General features: G+C 49.1%; 1 protein-coding gene across 3 annotated transcripts in view; it reads right to left on the bottom strand.

The window, feature by feature from the left end:
* Window positions 1–21,136, bottom strand: part of LOC138468363 (cullin-9-like) — a 1,322,368-nt gene that overhangs the window by 774,384 nt on the left and 526,848 nt on the right. For all 3 annotated transcript variants that reach the window (XM_069608895.1, XM_069608893.1, XM_069608894.1), the window contains one exon: window positions 17,196–17,423. In XM_069608895.1, the coding sequence (XP_069464996.1) occupies window positions 17,196–17,423 (228 nt within the window). The remainder of the gene's footprint in view (window positions 1–17,195; window positions 17,424–21,136) is intronic.

Genomic DNA, 21,136 nt, shown 5'->3' with positions numbered 1-21,136 from the left:
AGGGCACCGACATCTGGGTGACAGAGCCAGAGTTGAATTCAAAGGATTAAATGATTTGTTGAGCAATGTATGCATGAATACAATATTCTGAGTTAGAGATGTAATCTGCCAATTCAAGCATTGCAGGGGTTGGGTGGATCGAGACAGGGTAAGGCGCAGGCGGACAGGGGGGTGATCTGCCAGAGTACGAGGCACGACTTCAAAATCTACAATGGATGAACAAATAGTAGTGGACACTAATATATAATCAATGCTGGTGTAGATATTATGCACTTAAGAATAATAGGTGAACTGCGAGTGCTGGGATGCAATAATCCCCGCGTATTCGGTAAACCTAGCAACAGAAGGCACTGAATGACCTCCATATACAGCAGGTCAAGGATTAGGGAATCAATGATGACCTATGCAGTGAGATGTCTAAAATGGTGTTAAAAATACCAACCCGGACTGGCCACCAAGGGGCACACGGATGAAGTCAGCCAGCCTCCGTGTGAGCACCTCGCCGAGCGGTCCCTAAAGTGACTTGAGCCCCCACTAGGAGACCCTCCACCCCAGAATATTTGGTAGACAATGTGGTGTAAACATATCCCCCGCAAATTGAGAGGAAGAATTAAGTAAATCGGCTGAGGATTCATACCCAACAGACAGGGGTGTTGCTAGGTCTGGAAAAGACCCGGGGCTACTCTAATGTCAGAACTGTCGGGACTGGGGGCTAGCTAGCCTTTTGGTTGTAGCTCCTGAGATTCTATCCGGGGCTACAGCCAAAGGACCAGGGGCTATAGCCCCCTTTGCGCCCCCCCCTAGCAACGCCTCTGCCAACAGAGATACCCGATTGCAGCGTTCTGAAGACACAGCCCGGAAGGTGGAACGCAAATTCGAAATCGGCCCACGAGCCATGTGAAGCAGAGAGGGAGCCCCTACAGGACCCGGTGCTGGGGTGCCAGGAAACCGCCTGCGGCTTTCCCCGGATACGAAGACCCGAGGTTGACTCCCCCTCTGTGTGTCCCGGTCCGAGCAGTACGACCCGGTGGTCCCTGAAGTAAACATCCTGCGGACCAACTCGAAGTGGTGCCCTCGAGGGGGTAAATGCTCCGACGAGACACCAGCGGTGACCCAACGTTTGCCCTCCCTTTTTTCATGTCTTTCGAGGTGTGAGTACCCGGCCCCCTCCCCGCTGGTGTTACCCGCTGTGAGGCATACTGAGGAACGGCCCAAGGTATTAGAGAAAGCGGATCCACCCCCCCACCGCCACCCTCCGTGCTGGAGACCAGAGCTGCAGGAACGTGGGCAGCTATCAAGACCACCACAGAGAATACCCACAGCAACACCTGTGGCCGCAGCTCCCCGCAATGAAGAAAACACCTTGTGAGTTCAGTTCACCTCACGGGCATTATTGTACGTCCTGAAACTCACCTGCACTACCACTGCAGTCACCGTTCTCTGGACCTGTCTCCGGCAGCGGTTCCAGTCTTTGCATTCTACCGCGGACACGTCTTTGTTCCTAGCATCCAAACACCAGCTACACAGAACGAAAAACCTACATGGTAAGAAAATCTGATTTTACTATGCGCGTCTTTGAAAGCAACAAGGACATTGCAAGTGCTTTGCGATTCGGCTCTTCACCCCATTTCTTTGAACAATTGAACGCCGGTCCTTGTAAAATAATGAGGACAATTGAGAACGTTCCAATTAACAGCATGAGTCCCGTAAAGTAACGCTGACACTTGTGGACATTCCATGTAGCATTCTGAGTCATGTGACGTACCGTGGGCCTCAGAGATAAAAACAACGCTGAATAGCGTTATTCCAAGTGTTCCAAAGAAGTCCAGGAGCTCCATTCAGACTCAGCAGGCCAGGACCGGAGAAAGACCAGTGGGATTAAGTGCAGTGGGATCCCTGCAAATGACAGCAGGTCAGAGGACACACCTTCCCTTACATTCAGACGCTGTCCAAACTGACTCAGCCCAAGCAGTCAACCCACAGCATACACTGAAGCTCCAGGCGCTCCCGCAGAAAACAGGCAGGTGTCAGAAGCCCCATCCCAAACACAGGCTCAGTCTTTGCTGTGGCACACTTTTGGACCCGTCCCACGGGGCATCCTTGAGGGGAGACCAGACCACACTCCTGAAACAATAACACTACCTCAACATCGCCTGCGAAGCTTGGAGGAACCAGGGCGCTGAGCTCCACACGTGCCCATACGCAGACCAGGGTTGTGAACCCCCAGTGAAGTGCATAGGGCACCCCAGCACGGGAGGGGCACAATGGGTCCATTTGAGAGAGCCCCATACATACCCGAAACCCCAGGGGCTAGAGTCTTGAAACTTTGACAAGAAGTCTAGAGACAGCAGAGTGAGCAATCAGAGAAAACCACAGCGGGAATGCTGGGGTAGACTAGGGACAGTGGTCCTTGGGACACATGCTGACAATACAGGAATAAGGCACGACCCCACTCAAAGAAAACACAATTGGGTGATACTGGACGCGGCCTGTGCCAATATAGGATCTCAAAGTGACAAAGGGTTGGGCCACCAATATTGGGATGTGTGCCCTCATCTGAGACTGTGTCCAGTGGGACAAACAATTCATTACGGCCCTGTCATCCATGAAATAAAAAAAAATCTTCATACCTCTTGACTTGACACCCCGCCCCCTGTGGTGTGGGCCTCCAACATAGGGGCGTGTGCCTGCCACAGTGCCAGAGGAACAAACACTGAAGGTGGGAAGAACCCTGATCACCGGTTGGGTCACCATACTGGAAGGTTAGATTTAGCTGAAGAGGAAGAGAAGCTACACGGAGGGGGCGAGAGGCAACGCACACGTACTGGAATCCGAGTGCATGGAAGTAAGGCAGAAGTTAGCCACATTTAGGTACACCCCACTTCGACCAGAACTCGAGATCCCACACAAGCCCACTATGGCGACATCAGGGACTGAGACTCTGCCGCAACCAAAAGGAGATGTGGCAGCCTTGTTGGAGGAAATCAAGAATATGAGAGCAGACATTGGGTGAAAGTCCGAGAAAATCACACAGAGGATCGATAAAATGGAAGAGAGACTTGAAGGTGTTGAGAACAATCAGACCTCCCTGAGCACTCTCGAGACACAGATGGATCAGATAATGGCCGAGAGAGACCCGGGAAGAAGAATTCTGCCTAAAGATGGACGATTTGGAAAATCTGGAAAGGCAGAATAACCTAAGATTTTTTGGCAATCCTGAGAAAGGTGGTGAATCTAAGCAAGAATTGAAAAGGACGCTCCATGACATTATGAAGCTCTTATTTGAGGGAGGCAAAGATCGAAAGATTACACAGAGCCGGGGGAGCTGCAGGTGGTCCGAGGACCGTCCTGGTTTGGGCCACAATTAGTGCAACACGGCCAGAATATTGGAAAAGGCGAAACAAAGTGGCCCAGTCACCCTTGACACAGCCAGAGTGACCATCTTCCAAGACCTGTCACTATCCTTGGCCTTGAGACGGATGTGCATGCCCCTCACAAAATGGCTAAATGACCAGGGAGTCCCCTATAAATGTGGCTAACCGTTCTCTCTTACATTCAAATTGAAGGGGAAAAGGGAGAGGCTGAGAACAGAGAGGGACATCAAAAACTGCATGGCCGCACTCTTAGGTAATCAGGAAAATGAGCAGAATCGAGACAGAGGACGAAACGATGACAGACAATGGCAGATCCAAGGGCCAAGACAGAGACACATACGGGGCTCCAGAAAATACAGGAGGATGAATGCCTCCCCAGGGATGGATGGTTAAGAGTCTCTGGAAATAACGGAGCACCGATCATTGAAATAGTGGCACCTCTTAAGTAACTGAAACCTGCTGGTGCAGACCTAAGCATTAGTCCCAAGGTGCGAATCTCGGGCAGTGTCTTATTCTCAAACGCCTCAGACTCATTGAGGAAAAGTTAGACCTCGGGATGCCCCGGAGGGTCTCATTGGAACCAAGAAAAGGTGGCTGCACAAACGCCAAGTTAAGTATTGGCGCCCGGATCTCATGTTTGTTGTTATGGTACGTTTGGATTGAAGTGGATTTGGAGTATCTAGGCGGTGAGGAAAGGAGCCCACGGGAGACCCGGACTATACCAGGTCTGGTGAGGTATTGGCTAAAGGAGTGTTACTACGGGGAAAATTGTTGGGGGCTTCTGAATTTGTCTGATGTTTTTTATGTTAATTGAAGGGGGGAGGAGGGGGAACAGAGAGGGCTCAATGTAAATGAGGTTGCAATACGAAGGTACCGAGAGGTATCGGGTTGAGCTGGTGGTCCGAACTCAGCCTGCTGATGTTAACGCGGCAGTATCGGATGCCTTTTTGGGGAAGGGGAGGGAGGGGAGTAGCGTTGGGAGGAGGGGTAGGCACGGGGTCTTCTTTGAGCAAACCATGAATGATGAAGTGTGCGCTAAATCATGGGGATGGCCGCTGGGGCGCAACAGGAGCCCAATGTATACACCAAGGAAGAAATGGCGGAAGATCTAGGCTGTCGAAGGGACAGCCTCCTCAGAGTGGGGACCCTAAACGTTAAGGGTCTGAACTCGCCAACAAAAAGGTCTCTAGTAGCCAGAGAGTTTCGAAGAGCTAGACTTGATGTGTTGTTTCTGCAGGAAACCAAATATGCTCAGCGACAACGACGCAAGATCCTGGGTGCAAGATTAGGGTTGGCATACTGGGGGCTCAGGCCCCCTAAGGAAGGCTGGTGTGGAGATACTTGTCAGGAAAGGTCTGAATTGGGAAGTGATCAAATTATGGGCAGACGTGGAAGGTAGGGCTCTTCTACTGGTGGGCACCATACAAAAAATTACATTCACACTGGCAACTGTTTACTCTCCTAATACGGGTCAATCCAGTTTTTTACAGAGAACACTTCCAAGATTAATTTTGGAGGACTCCGGACATGTAATACTGGGGGTGGGGGGGAAGGATATCAACCTCTCAGCAGACATTAAAACTTGACAGGCAGATGGGCAACCCTGCAACAAGAGACACGTGGATGGGGGTCGGACGGGGGTCATGGAAATGCTGTGTGTATGGCTAAGAGATGCATGGCGATGTTTCCACCCAAACGAGAAAGGGTACACCTTTTATTCGACACCCCATGGGACATTCACCAGGATTGACTATTTATACATCACGGGTGGTCTTTGGGAGGTGGCAACACGCTCAGTGATATCACCCGTCACATGGTCCGACCATGACATGGTTATGGTAGATTAAGACTGGACAGGTCTACCACACAAGGGATCAAAGTAGAAATGCAATGAGGCACTTTGGAAGGATCCTGTCTTCAAGTGAGATGGAGTGGGAAATAAGGGAATACTTCAAAAGAACAAGTTACTTATCTTACCTGGTAACGTTCTTCAGATGGGATGTTCCTCTGACGTATTCCACATCTTTGACAGTAATTACCACAGCAGCACTGCTTCGGAAAACTTTTTTGACGTAGGCATCCTGCGTCGATGACGTCGATACGCTGTCCCTCGAGGGCCTCAGTCGATGGTCGACGTCACCGGATGTTATATCTAGGATGCACAACGCCCGTAGCCTCAGTAGTAGTTTTTTTCCCCAGAACGTGTGGCACCAATCTCCTGCCAGTATGACTACAGAAAGCCTTGCGGAAACGTAAGCTGCAATCACATAAGAAATTCTGTAGAGGGGCAGGTAGGGAGGGTATGATGTGGAATACGTCGGAGGAACATCCCATCGAAAGAATGTTACCAGGTAAGATAAGAAACTTGTTCTTCGAAGGGATTGTGTCCTCCGACGTATTCCACATCTTTGACAGACTCCCAAAGCAGTACCAACGCATGGAGGTGGGAAAAGAATTGCATCAATTTAGAATGCCCAATCAAATTGCAGAATAGAGGACTGCCTTACTAAAGGCCAAATCCTGCCCATGGATAGAGTCCAAGGAATAACGTTTCACAAAAGTATGGACAGAGGCCCATGTGGCTGCTTCACAAATATTGCGAATCGGAACACCCCTCTGTAGGGCTGTGGAGGCAGCTATACCCCTAGTAGAATGAGCCCGTAAGCCTACTAGAGGGTCGTCCTTTCCCACCAAACGGTAACACTCAGAGATCGACAAAATGATCCATCTAGATAAGGTCTGCTTGGAAACAGCCTGACCTAAACGCCTTTCAGCATAACCAATAAAGAGCTGGTCGTCCACTCTGACCCGGGACATCAGTGAGAGATAGAAACTCAAAGCTCTCCTAGGGCCCAACCTATGGAGCCTCTTCTCTTCCTTACCAGGATGTGGAGGAGGATAGAACGCTGGAAGACTTATCTTCTGCTCAGATGGAATTTCAACACAGCCTTCGAAAGGAAGGCCGCACCCTAAGGACAACCCGGTCTTTATGGAACACAGTGAAGGGTGGTTTGGCGGAAAGTGCCTGTAACTCACTCACTCTGTGAGCAGAAGTAACCGCAACTAAAGATACAGTTTTAAAAGACAATAGTCGCAACGGACAAGAATGTAAGGGTTCAAACGGAGCTCCCATAAGGAACTTTAAAGCCAAATTCAAATACCATCCCCGCACCTGGAGAGGCGACGGCGGAAACACATTAGTTAGCCCTTTCAGAAACTGAGATATCAAAGGGATTTTAAACGGAGAACATTCCTCAGACGAGTGCTTAAATATGGACAGCGCAGCCAGGTAACCTTTAATGGTACCCACTTGCAGGCCCTTGTGGGCTAAAGAAAGCAAAAAAGCCAAAACCAAAGGAATGGAACATTGGAAAGGATCCACATTCTGTACTCTGCACCAGTTGCACAACTTTCTCCAACGGCATCGGCACAGAGTTTTCGTTGCGGGACTTCTGGCCAAAAGCAACACTTCCATCACGTCCTCGGGGAGGTCCCAATCCTTGTACCTCAACCTTTCAGAAACCAAGCGTGAAGGCTGAGGGACTTGACCTCTGGATGGAGAACCCAACCCCCCTCCCATGAGAGCAGATCGTCTCGGCAGGGAAGACGACGTGGAGGGGGCAGATGGACATGTCGAGAAGGTCCGGGTACCACCCTCTCCTGGCCCATGCCGGAGCAATGAGGATCATCCGGGAACCAAACCTCCGTAACCTCCGCAACACCTGCAGAATGATGGGGACTGGAGGAAACGCGTACAGCAGTGGGAAGGACCACTCCACTACATACGCTTCCCCTAAGGCTCCTCTTGGAGAAAATTCCTTTAAACAAAATCTTTTGCACTTCCGGTTGACACTGGTGGCGAAGAGATCCACTTGCGGGGTTCCCCAAAAGGCAAAGATCTCCAACAGAACCTCCTGAGCCAACTCTCACCCGTGAGAGACCGGGCTCTGCCTGCTCAGAGCGTCCGTCCGGCCAGATGAACTGCCGAGATCGAAAATGTCCTGCTGAATGGCACAGAAGCAGAGCTGCATCGCCTCCCAGCACAACGGGAGTGAACCTTTCCCCCGCCCCCCCTTTTTGTTGAGGTAGTGCATGGCCACTGTATTGTCCGTCATGATCAGGACATTCTTCCCTGGCACAGACGGCAAAAAAGCCTTCAGGGCTAGCCTGACAGGCTGCAGCTCTAACAGATTGATGTGGAGTCTGGACTCCGACAGAGACCAACGGCCGCTGGCTGTCAACTCGTTGGCATAAACTTCCCAACCCGTGAGGGATGCGTCCGTCACGATCGTTATTTCCGGCCACGGTTGCCAAAATGGAGCACCCTTCATCAGATTGCCTTCGACGGCCCACCACAGAAGAACCTGTGCGACCAAGGGCGGAACCTGAACGAGATTCGACATCCTGCCGGAGAACTGTGACCACTGCATCTTGTGAGCCCACTGCAGAGATCCCATCCACAGCCTGGCCTCTGGCACCAGGAAAATGCAGGATGCCATGAGGCCTAGCAACCTCAAGAACTTGAACGCCGGGAGAGTCTGGGCACGTTGAAATTTGTCCACCATTTGCAGAATGTGATGAGCCCTCAACGGGGAGGCGAACACAACCCCAGGGATGGGTCGAGCACTGCTCCGATGTACTGGATCCGCTGGGTAGGTGTCACATGGGACTTCTTTAAATTGAGGGAGAAGCCCAGCTTGTGAAGGGAGTGGCAGGTGACGGACAGATGATCCAGTGCTTGCTCGAGAGAACGCACCCTGATCAATCGTCCAGCTAGGGGTAGACGTGAATCCCCCCTTTCCTGAGATACGCTGCCACCACCACCATGAGCTTGGTGAAGACCCTCGGGGCGGAGGTCAATCCGAACGGCAGGACCCAAAACTGAAAATGCGAGTCGCCAACCACAAACCTCAGGTACTTCCTGTGCTTTGGATGAATCGGCACATGAAAGTAAGCCTTGAGGTCTAGAGACACCAACCAATCTTGTAGTTGAAGGGCCTGGAGGACTTGAGAAAGAGTTACTGTCTTAAACTTGTCCTTCCTGAGGAGCTTGTTCAGCCCACGCAAGTCCATGATGGGTCTCAATCCCCTGTCTTTTTTCGGGATCAAGAATTACCATTGTTAGGCAGAAACCTGTTCAGTTCCCTCTGGGACCACTGCAAAAGATTTAGGACTACAGGTGTTTGGCAGTAAACCCACTTGGTAGCAGTCTGTACCACACAGATTCACTTGGTAGCTGTGGCTGAGCAGTCAGACTTCCCTCAAGAAGAGTTAGGCAGTATACAGAGTATTCACAATAGGTCAAGAGAACACAATAGAACAAGTAAACACTGACCAGGGCTTGGTGTAAAATAGATATAATTTTTTATTTAAAACTACATCTAGAAAAACACACAGGCACTAATAGTAAGCAATTCAAAAACACGGTCACTAAAAGATATACACTCGCTTAAAAGAATATTAGACAAGTCTTAAGTAAAGCCCCACTTATTTTCAGACAGCGGTGAGCGCTTAACCTAGATAGCACTCTAATAATTTGTTTTAAAAAAGGAGAGAAAAGCAGAGAATAAATTGAAACAGATCCCAAAACTTTTTCACGAACACAACAAGAGAGGAAGGCAAAGTAACACCGTGAATTCAGAGTCAGTAGGCCGGATCCGCTTTAAGAGGATCAAAACGAAATGCGTCCAAGGTCACACGGTTGCAGTGCACAAAAGTCTTGTAATGGTTCAAAAAGGAGTTGGACCAAAGAAAGGGACCAGTTAGAGGGTCAAGGCGGCCAGCCCAGTCCAGAAGGTTAAGGGGTTATTATTACCTTGTAGCAATCTTTAGAAAGGGAGGCCTGGCAGACATGGTACCTTAAAGTGGTGAGAATACTCCAGCGGGGGCAGTTGTTCCTGGCAGCGGATGCAAGTTGGTGCTTCGTCCGGGGGAACAGAGGATCTCATCGTGGAGGAAGGCAGGAGTCCGTTGCACTGCCAGGGAAGAAACCAGCCGCAGAGTTTCTCAGGTACAAGGAGCGGTCCGTTGATTCGCGGTCCAGTGGTAAGTGGCTATCCGGCTGCCGGGGTGCTTGGCACGGGCAGTTCGACCACAAACCGGTCTGGGGTGCGAAGAGAAGGTAAACTGGTTGTACCCACCAGTCAGGGGAAGAAGCCTCTCCAGCCGGGAGATCTTCTTTGTCGTCGTGAAGTAGTGAGTCGGTTCCGCAGGGCTCCACCGGTGGTGTCGTCGTGGTAGGTCGGCTCAGCTTCTCCCTCGTCGGATTCTCAGGTCCTGTGGCGACTTCTGAAGTTCCAGTCCCCAAGTCCCTGCTTTTATGCAGCATACCCCCATTCACTCAGCCTAGCTGTCAATCAAACATGCTAAGTGGTGAGCCGGGCGGCTCATCACTTCGGCCAATCACACCAGAGTGCGACTTGAGTTACCAAGGTAACTCAGTCCAGGGTGCCTAAACCCCTCCCACACCCCCTGTGGTACCCAGACAGAGTGGCACCACTTTTGGAGGCTTCTGTGGAGAAGCCCGCCAAAAAGTGGAACAAAGGGCTCGACTTGGGTTGGAGTCACAGAAGAGAACACAAATGCCATTTTAGAATAGAGTCCTGGCAAAAAATACCAACCGGCGAATTAATATTAAATAAATAAACCGGCGGTATGTTCGAGGCTATGAGAATTAAATAATTAAAGTTGGTAGCCTTTCTCCAGCAGGGATAGGATTTCCTGCGCAAGGAGCGGATCCGGACTCTTCAAAGAGAGATTCCCCAGTGGATTGTCGTGAGGCCTCTGCCGAAAGGGGAGCCAGTAGCCGTGGGTTATGATCTCCAGAACCCACACATCTGAAGTAATGGCACGCCATTCTCCAAGATGCTGCACCAGACTGCCCCCAACCGGCGAACCATGGGACATGGCCTCATGACTGAGTGGACGCTGCTGCGGCAGTGCCTGATGGCAAAGAGGCAACTGCCCGAGCGGCTTTGGCACCTCGAGTGCTTTGCTTTCCTCCTCTGGCACTCCAACAGTGGCCCCTTTGACTGGCAGCTCTTCTCGATCTACCAAAGGAAGAGTAGTACCGGTCGGAACCTCCCCTCCATTGCTGTCCCCTAGGATGTAAAGGCGGAGGTTGTCGTACTGCAGCGCTCAAAGACTTCGCTGCAGCTTTGGAGGTCTGCAACCTCTCAAGGCACTCGTCAGCCTTGCTGCCATAAAGATGGACACCATCAAAGGGCATGGTGAGAAGCCGGGATTGCACATCCGGAGCAAACCCAGACTTCCGCAACCATGCAAACCTGCGTATCACAGTGCTCGCAGCCATGGACCGGCTGACACAGTCTGCCATGTCCAGACCAGACTGAACGGATTCACACATGGCATCCTTGCCATCTTGCACGAGGGCTAGAAAACCATCCCGTTCCTCCCCTTCGGGAATATGCTCAGCCGCCAACGATACACAATTCCACAGAGTGTCAGTGAATCTTGCCAGGGCACAAACGGAGTCAGCTGCCTTTAAAGCCATACCCCAGAAGAAAATACCTTCTGCGCCCAACCATCAAAGCGCTTGTCGTCCCTATCCAGAGGGATAGTAGGGTACGCAGCCTGCTTTGCTGGGGCCGTACCCGCCTGCACCACCAAACTCTCCGGAGTAGGGTGCGTTGATAAGTAGCAGAGGTCACCACTGGCTGGGCGGTATTTTTTCGGAAGCAACTTATTCACTGCTGGGCGACTCTCCGGAGGGTTCCATGTGATAATATTGCCGCAAAAATATCGGCATACAAAAATTTCACCATATTTTTGCGGCGCTATTACCCCATGGAACCTGCGGGGGTACACCCCCGCAACCCCCCCATCCATTTACCTCATAAATTATCCCCACCAAAAATATCGCCTATGGCCGTTCCCGACGACCATATGTACGGCGATATTTTTGGTGGCGATAATATTATCCTCCGGTGCAGTCCAAGCTGCTGCCACCCTTCTTTGCAACGCCATATGAAATGGCAACACCGGGTCAGTGGGTGGACCTTGATCCAGGATGTCTGGCAGATCATCCTGAAGAAAATCAGCAGATGGAGCAGACCACCCCAAATACTCAGTCAGCCTCGACATGAGGCACCTATACGAGGAGTCAGCATGTGTACCAGGCTCAGGCCTTCCAAACTCAACCTCCGGAGAGGTATCAAGACCACTGGCGTGTCATGCAAGGATTGACTAAGGTCTTCCAGTTGGCTATGACCAGACAAAAGGTTATCAGGAACCTCAGGAGGCACAACCCCTTCCTCATCAGACCCATCCCCCACCTCTGAAATATACACCAAGGGGTGGAACAAAGCCACACTGGGAGGAGGAACAGAGTAGGGCTCAAACACAGGCCTCACAGACTTGCTGAGAGCCTTCCTCAGAGCTTCCACAGCCCTCCGGGGCACCTCCGGTAAATTCGCCTCAAAAGGCGGCGAGGGTGCCGATGGAATCGGCGTCAACGACTTTGACAACGGCTTTGAGGCCGGAGCCCCGAGCGTGTCCTTCGACGGCCACGGTGCCGATGGCATTGACAACTTCTTTGAAGCCAGAGCCTCGAGAGAGTCCCTCGACGGACATGGCACAGACGGCATCAATGCCTTCTTAGAATGCCTCACAGGCTCACACGGCCTCGACGGAGTCGAGGACCGGGACTTGGCACGGCTATGGCGATCACCCTCACCCTTGTCCGACAGCCCAAGCCCGAAGGCGTGCCAGTGGTGGCTCTACCTCGTTCCTTGCCAGCTTCTCTCGAAGGCGCGGATGGAATGGTGCCTTGCGATTCGAAAATCGCCATCATCTGCTGGCGGAATGCATCCCATTCGGCCGGCAACGAGTGTTTCGTGGGACAAGTTACCCGCCGAGGACGGGGAAGGCGACCAGTGACTGCGCTTCCGTGAATGCCTCAAAGAGGCAGAGGAATGACGGGACCCACTCCGAGACCCCCTCGACTTACGCCGACGCAGAGAGTCGCCCCTCGAATCGTCAGTAGAAAGACCTGTAGATTTTGACTTATGGGTTTTAGAAACCCTACCTGCTGACAACTTCTTCCGCTCCCACAAGGCCTTCGAAGTTAGGGACTAGCAGTCATCACAATCATCGGTGGCGTGGCTTTCACCGAGGCACCAGAGGCAAACGTCGTGCAGGTCCGTAATGGACATTGTGGAACCTTAGTCCCGACACTTTTTGAAGCACGAGTTCGGGGTAGAAGAAGAAGACATCATGAATCAAGATAGAAGAACCGAGGCGCGCCGAGATTCCGAAGCGAACACGTTTGCGGAAAAAACAGAACCGAGGCTACGGGTGTCATGCATCCTAGATATAACATCTGGTGACGTCGACATTGGCAGAGGCCCTCGAGGGACAGCATATCGACGTAATCGACGCATGACGCCGAAAAAGTTTTCCGAAGCAGCACAGCTGTGTTAATTACTGTCAAAGATGTGGAATACGTCGGAGGACACAATTCCTTCGAACGAACAATACGGAAGAAATCGCCAAAGCAACGGTGTGGGAAGCAGGAAAAGCAACATGGCGGGGAATCCTGACAAGGGAGGTGCCAGGAAAAAGAGAGAGAGGGTGCTGATAGAAAACAGATTGAGAGAGGAGCCCACCTGGATAGAGCAGCACGAAACACTGCGGATGAGAGAGAGAGAAGATCCTGGAAGCAAAACGTAAGAGGAGCTTCGTACTTTGGAGGAAGGCCAGATGTTTCGGATGTTCCAACTTCTTAGACAGAAGTTTTAAGAGAAAGGAGTCAAGGCGGATGTACTTCTGGCTGCCAGACTGCGGGGACAGCATGCCGAGAGATCCGTGGCGTCCATAGAGGAGGGGGAGAGGGATCAGAACTCGGGGACGGACGAAATCCCGGAGGCATTTGCCAGATTCTATGAGAACCTATATAAATCCGAGACTGCTCAGGTGCGATCAGAAATAGATCAATACATAGAGACCGTGTAAATGCCAAAACTATCCCACGAGGAGACGGACAAGTTTGATGCCCCGATTACTTCAGAGGAAATCAAGATGGCTATAAAGAGGCTGTTGCTAGGGAAGGCTCCGGGGGAAGATGGTTACACGGGGGGGGGGGGGGGTTCTATAAGTCTTTCCTCTCTTCTCTCCTCTTCATAGTTGAATTGTTCAATGATATTCTTGAGATGGAAATAGCCTCCGACTCTTCCTCGCGAGCGCTCGTCACTGTGATCCCCAAAGAGGGCAAGGACCCTAATAAATGTAGATCCTACCTCCCCATATCATTACTAAATCTCGACGCAAAAAAATACACAAGGGCACTAGGTTGAGAAGGGGTGTGAAGGTGGTTTATACTTCCCCCAAGGCGTCGGTCGCGGTCAACAGCGATTACTCCCGGTGGTTTGATTTGGGCAGAGGAACATGACAGGGTTGACCCCTCAGCGATATTGTTTGCTCTCTCTCGGGAACCTTTGGCTCAGAGACTTAGAGGGGATCCACAGGTGGAGGGACTAAAGGTGGGCGGGAGGGAATATAAAGTAGCCCTATACGCGAATGATCTGCTGTTACACAAAGAACCCTCTAACTTCCATACCTAGGGCTATCCTCATGATCGAACATTATGGGGCATTAGCTGGTTTTAGGATTAATAGGGCCAAGTCAATTCTATACCCGCTCCAGAAACCCGAGCAGGTTGAGATTGGTAGATTTGCTCCACTGGGTCTAATGATTGGAGGGGACACCTTGCGCTTCTTGGGGATACACCTAACAAGAGACTTAGACACCCTATATGACGCCAACTTTCCTGCTCTTTTATCGTGCCTACGGGCTGACCTAGAGAAATGGGAGAAGCTTACTATATCCTGACTTGGAAGACTTAACACAGTGAAGATGGTGTGCCTGCCCAGGTTCCTGTATCCATTTCAAATGCTTCCTATTCGTCTTCCGAAACCCTTCTTTAGTGAGGTAAAGAGGGCTATCTCAAAGTTTCTGTGGCTGGGGAAAAAGGCCAAAGTATCATATGCGGTTTTGACATTACCTAAGGACAGGGGTCGGGTGGGCCTTCCAGGTCTCCAAGTACTACGAGGCGGCGCAGTTAAGGGTTCTTATTCCCCACCTCAGAAGGCAGAAGGGACGTCAATGGATATACCTACATAACGTCAGTTTGGCTCAGCCACGGTGGCCGAATGGCTCTGAGTTCCGATAAGCAAGCTCATACGTAGGATTAGAGATCACCCAATACTAGAAACCAAATGGGATATCTGGCGGGAGGGAGTCCACATGCAGGGGATCACGTCATGGCCCTCTCTCCTGAGTCACATCGGGGCACCAGGGGTCCAGGAAAACATACCTAATCAATAAAGATTTCAACCCTGGTTTGAATCAGGTTTGGAGAGAGTGGGGCAACCCTGGAAGGAAGGTACTTTTGTTACGATCACAGAACTAGAGGAGGTGCTAGGATTCGGTCCTCTGCCCTTCTTTCCCTTCCTTCAGTTTAAAGGGATCTTCAGGATTGACAAAAGGAGGGAGAAGATTCAGAGGGACCTTACCCCTCACCCCCTTTTGAAGAGCTTTTGGATAAGAGGAGGGACTCAAAGGGCCTAATCTCCACCATGTAAAGAGCTTTGATAGACGCATGGACTGGGTCAACCAAAGATTTGGGACTCAGATGGGAAATGGATCTCGGATCTGAAATAGACACCGACCTCTGGGGGAGAATCTCTAAAGGGGCCTCACAAACATCGATTGCAAGCCAGTACAAACGACATGCTATTAAGCTCCTGCACAGGTGGCAATACGACCCACATGGATTATTAAAGATGTTTCAGTCAACTAGCCCCCTGTGCTGGCACCACTGTGGTGTGAAGGGGGGGGGGATTACTAGCATATGTGGTGGGGATGCCCCCATATTAAGGTATTCTGGGATTAAGTCTTGGGCTGGATTAGGGAACTGTATAGGATCCAACGTACTAATGAGCCACTCCTCATACTATCCGGGATAGTGGAATCTGAGGGGATGCACACAAGAAGGACGGGGGTGGCAGCACCACTCCTACTAGTGCATGGCCCTTCCTTGTGATGCAATGGAAGTGAGATAAGGCACCGGGAAAGAAAGAATGGATTAATGTGGCCATCAATATCTGCACAATGGAAAGTATAACTGCAGCTCTACATGGGAAATCTGCTCTGCACAAACTTCTATGGGGAGAATTTCTGAATAAATACATGACCAACACCTAGGGGAGTGCCGAGTATAAGGGACTAGGACCCAAACTGCGGTGGCTTGTTTTTCATACGCAGAAAAAGCTGACACACGCTCGAGGACTATTACCCGAGTGGAACCACAAAAAGTATAACATTTGCTCTCAAGGTAGCAGCCTAAACTACTGATGGACATCAAAGGATCACTCTGCCCACACTCCACGGCCGTGAGGCAAATGAACACTGATAAACACTCTGTTCCACAGGGGGTGGGGGGACTCGTGATTGGGTACCGTCCCAAAGAATAGGGCAAAGGACTGTGTTCATTCTACCAGAGGGGTGCCTATGACTACATTTTGACTATCAGAGCAACTGACTGGGTCTTAACAGTGATTGCCAACTAAACCAGTTGGGGCAAAGTACTGAAACAGAAGGCCTCAATGTACCTTGGGAGATCCAACCTCGCAGAGTTCAAGACCAAACCACAAGGATTCAAAGAAGCTGCCAGTAGGACCTAGGACCAGAGCCGTCTGATTAAGCAGGACGGTCGGACACAAAATCTGTTGTTACACCCAAGAGTCTCCACAGGCCAGGCCCCTGAGACCCCTCTGCTGGTGTCCAGAAGAATAGGTGGGGGACCAGTGAAGTCAACTGGTTGTGAAGAATGCAGACGGAAGCGCAGAGTGCCAAATATGAAGCTCTCAGCCTAGGTGAAAAACTGCCACACCACCAAGAGCACATAGGCCACCCTGGGTACAGTAGCCACACAAATGGCCTTATAGAGGCATCAGGGGGCCCAGGGAGCAGGTGCGCACATGGCAAGCCCCAGAGATCCAGCAGGGCCACCAAAAAGGGTGATGTTTCAGTGGGGGCCTAAAAACAAGCCCAAGTAAGATGACTGTTGCAAGTCACAATCCCCGGCAAGCAGCCATGAAGCGACCCAGGTGCAGCAGTCCAAAGGACATGCTCTGAACACTGTTACATCGAAACAGCTAGGAGGTGGCCCAAACTCCATCGCAGTAGCCAAGTAGAGGTTTTGGGCAAGCCTCAGGCAACAAACAGCTTTCACCGGCAGGGCCAGACAATGACATGCATGTGGACAAACTCCAATGCTGAACTCCAGGTTGCATTGACTTTGGAGGGCTATGTGGGGGAAGGAGGAGAATGCTGCCAAGTCATCAGTGTTCTGGTGCTAGTCCCATACAGCTCATTCAATGTGCATACATCTTGTCCACCAGGACACTAGCACCCTGATAAAACAGGTTCCCCTTTTTCCTAGTTTACTATTTTTTCATTATATCTAAAATTCCCTTGTTAGGTGGCAGCTTCTACGCTCCCAGGGTCCTGCTGGCATGGGTTGAGGGGAGACAAATGACCAGCTTTGAAATCACATTTTAAACAGCGCTTCATGACAGTTGCTTCTTGGTACTAAGCGAAGCATCATAGTACCAGGCATTAGTATACATTTAATGGTTCTCAATTTATTGACTCCCGTCAGGATTCAAACACGTGAATATAGCCTGCAAACACAGCTTTAAAGTCAGTGAATAAACTTGCCAAAATGTATTCAGCTGCAATAACCATGCTAAATGAACTCCATTCATTGCGCACCGGAAGTAACATAGGGTATGCCCTCACCTGGATGCAGCCGGCCAGGATGCTGGTAGTCATCTTCTTGTAGAGGCTGGCGTACTTCTCACAGTCTGTCACCAGGTCCTTGAGCTCCGTCACCAGCAGCAGGTTGGAACTATGCTTATCCAATGCTTTGGTCAGAGCATCTTTTGTGCCGAGCCGGCACATCACTACAGCACAGTCTTTGTTTGTTGTAGCCAATCTGTGCAAAAAGCGAATGAATTCCTGAACAACCTGCAGAGAACCAAACAAAAATGAAATATCCAAAATGAATTTCTATTAGGGAAATTCACGTTGACTGAAGGATTTGAAAAGATCATTTTAAAATAGGATTTCAACTCTCCAGACCTAGCCGTCTTTACCTGGTCTGCTCTTAAATACTGCTGGTAGGGTTTTTAAGAACCACTACTGGTGTAAGGTTACTTGGAAGCCATGATTAGTGGACCGTCAAAGGTTTCACACAAAAGTCAGACTCAAACGCTCAAAGTTATTAAATATATTTTTATAATAAGAGCGTTGAAGAAACATGTTGCCCTATGGGTGAAAAATAATAAATGTCATAATGAATTAGATACTATAGAATATTAAGACAATATTAAATTAAACTCAACTGAATGACAGAAGCATTAGAGGTATTCAAAGAAAGAATGGGGTGGCCTGAAATGGACAGGTACATTTTGTGAGTTCTGAAGTTAGAAGCCTAAAACACTAAACTAAAAAGGATGCAGGAAAAAGGGGAGAGAATACAAAAGATTTTCAGATACAGCAATAGTAACCTGCTCACAGGTAAAAGCTCAGAAGATCATATCCTTCTGGTCATCAGATGATGGGAATTATTAAGTATACAAAGACTACGAGCAATGGAAAAGTTCTTGGCTTCATGTATTAAATCTAAGCCATAGTAACAAGCAAACTTGTGACCTTGCTTATTTACTCCACTCCAGGACTACCTTGGCAAATCCAGGAGTCTTATTTCTGGTTGTGCTGGAATTAGATATTTCTTGGGGTTCATTTCGCTTTGCAAACTTCCCACTGGGTTTTTGGGATGCCTGCACCATTATTGGTTCATATCTCACATAAAGAATGTCAGGAGGTCTAAAAGGAAATAAAGTCCTCAGTCCAGAATCCTAATCCATCCCAGTTCCTGTCCATACCTCTGAAAAGGGAACCAGCACACGCGCTTTGGAAAGTGCCCAATGAACGAGATGGCTGCCAGCTTCTGAAACCCATCCCTTGGTCTCATTACCACAGAACCTTGCTTAAGTGTAAAGTTCGAATAATACACTTAGTATCCTGCTTAAGGGCGATCCTGGGACTCCAGTCAGGTCTCTGTCATTCAGCAATCCCACTAAGTCAGTGCCTCGTCTGGGATGCCCAAGGGAAGCCCTTATTTATATATTTTTATGACAAGTTATACTCTGGATGATAAACCCTTATATAACGCCCCTCTCTTTGAATCCCCCTGACCTCAGTGAGCCAAGAAGTAGGTTTGTTTTGCAATTTAAAAGATTTATTGGAAAAATTAAATATATATATATCACACTTATAATAAATTAATATTTGATATCACACTTAAGAATATGACAGTGATCAACAATGGATAATATTACAATTGTACGCTTATTTAATTACTTAGGAGTTGGTATAGGAAGGAAAAGGTAACTGAATGCTTTTATGGTTTCAAGGAAAAACAATGATGGAAAGAATGCAGTACAGAAAAAAACTGATAGGGTTTCACAAGAGATATGTTCCCTTTTCCCCTGGTGGCAATTCACTCCCCCCCTATGCAATATAAGGAGATGTAAGTAAAGCACACAGTTTTCAGGTTTACAATCACAATACAATACGAATTTCAGTTCCCCCTAGCAAGTTTAGAGAAACAGGGATGATTTTAAACACAGGCAAAAGTACTTTTAAATGTGGTAGGCAAAGAAGGGAAAAATATGCTAAAAATGATTTTAATTCCCTGTAGGAGGTTCAGGGTAGGTGATAGCTATTTAAGATTAGTTCAAGTCACACTGGCAATGCTCAATGAGGGATTAGCAGGTTGAAAACGAATTTTAGCAGTTCAAGCAAAAGACGGCTACCTTTGACAGGAGCTAATTTTACAATTGCGGCAATTTTTCCGAATGTGTCGAGCGCGATTACGGAATAACGTTCCTAACACACGCGGTTCCAAAGATACGGACGATTTTGGGAAGGTAGTTTCTCGAAATTAAAGTAAACTTCAGAATGAAAAAAATGACACTTTTACAGCTTTGAAATGACAGAATGAACACACGATTCCTATGATGCAGTGCTGGACAGGTTCAAATGTTTTGAATCAGATTATTTTAAACTAAGAGATTGGTTCTGGTACAGTTCTAGCCGAGTACTCACACTATAAATTTGAAATAGGCCGTCAAGATCTGGTCAGGTTGGCTGCAGTTCTCTCGCCACGGACGGTCTTTAGTACCGGTTCTGCTCACAGCGTTCTGGTCTGGGTCTGCTAGCGGCACTGCGGTCTGGTCTGGGTCTCTGGTTCTGCTGGTCTGGATCAAGTGGATTCTGGATACAGCACTGCTTTCTGGGTACTGGCACAGGGTTCTAGGCCAGAATCAAACAGCTTGCCCGGCTGTTGAATAGTTTGGTTAGGTTTGCTGGATGCTGAGGCCCACTGAGAAGAGTTCAGCTGTTTGGGTTAGGCCTCTCTGCTTTAAGTTCTGGCTTGGTTCTGGATCTATCTGGAGTTGAGTTCTGGATCTTGAAGTCGTCCGGCAAAATGCTTCGCAAGAAAATGGAAAGTGAGTGTTAACTGTCCAAAGCAGTCTCTTTTTATGTGTTTTGAAAATGGGTGTGTGGGTGGGCATAACTAAGCCTGCCCCTCACAACTTACCATTGGCCAAGCTCTCCTCTCTCCCTTGATTGGGGGGAGGAATGGAGTGCAATCAGGCATCAATTTTATGGCATACAGAAAGAACACTCCGCTTGTCAATTTGCCCACAAATCTATTTTTGATCCAAATACATATTTATGTATGTACCATTTTTCTAATATTATATGTCCAGTTAACATATTTTCTGTAGCACCAAATCATCCGATCCCTGTCTTTTTAAGAGGTTGTGTCCACTTATGACAGAATTCTGCCCTTTTCATCAAGAACACAACCTTTAAACTTTTCCAGAATTTACACAAACATGCACAAGGAATATGGGCATCAGACGATAAAGTGTCAGATTTTTTTAATATACAGACATTCGGAGTAATACCTTATTTTCCGCTACTACCCCCAAGAACATACCACCGAGTCCTAACACCTCTTAAAATGTGCACAGAAAAATCACAAGAATAATGATATTAATTCTATAATTTTGACAAGTCCGTACTATGAATTATCCATCTTTTTAAAATGATGCTCTGGCCCAGAGGGGTGTGGTTTCCCAAAGCACATGGTGGAATTTCTGGTTTGTCCACTTCCTCCAACTCAGGTTGCTCACGGAGGCACTGCTCCTCTCAGTTTCTTCCAAGAGGAAGCCATTTACGACCCCCCCTAATTTAACATTTGCATGAGCCAAGGAAAGCTCATTGTTATGTTTCCCTGCTCCCAGGTGCTCCTCTCCCCTGATTCAATCAGAGAGGTGTAATCTCCTTTTGGTGGGAACAGCAGAAGGCAGCCAGGCCTACAAATGCAGTGGCTGGGCAAGTTTCAACTCCTGTCGGGGGTAGTTGCCGGGCAGAATCCGATCTCTTCAAGCCAGGCTTCAGCTAAATGTCACTTTTGTTCCAGTTTCCTTAATTCAAATCAAACTTACAATTTTTACACATGCAGCTAGAACCATAGCTCTCAACTCACCCGCTTTTGGTGGGTGTCACCCGCCCTGTAAAGGGCTGACTCACCCGCCAAGCCTCCTGCACGCCCATTCATTCTAATGGGCGTCTCACCCGCCAAAAACAAAATCAGGTGATTT

This window comes from Ambystoma mexicanum, chromosome 4q, assembly GCF_040938575.1.
Source record: "Ambystoma mexicanum isolate Mex_15411 chromosome 4q, UKY_AmexF1_1, whole genome shotgun sequence".
Classification (NCBI taxonomy): Eukaryota; Metazoa; Chordata; class Amphibia; order Caudata; family Ambystomatidae; genus Ambystoma; species Ambystoma mexicanum.
The sequence above is the reverse complement of the archived record's forward strand: the minus strand, read 5'-3'. Positions and strand labels throughout refer to the sequence as shown.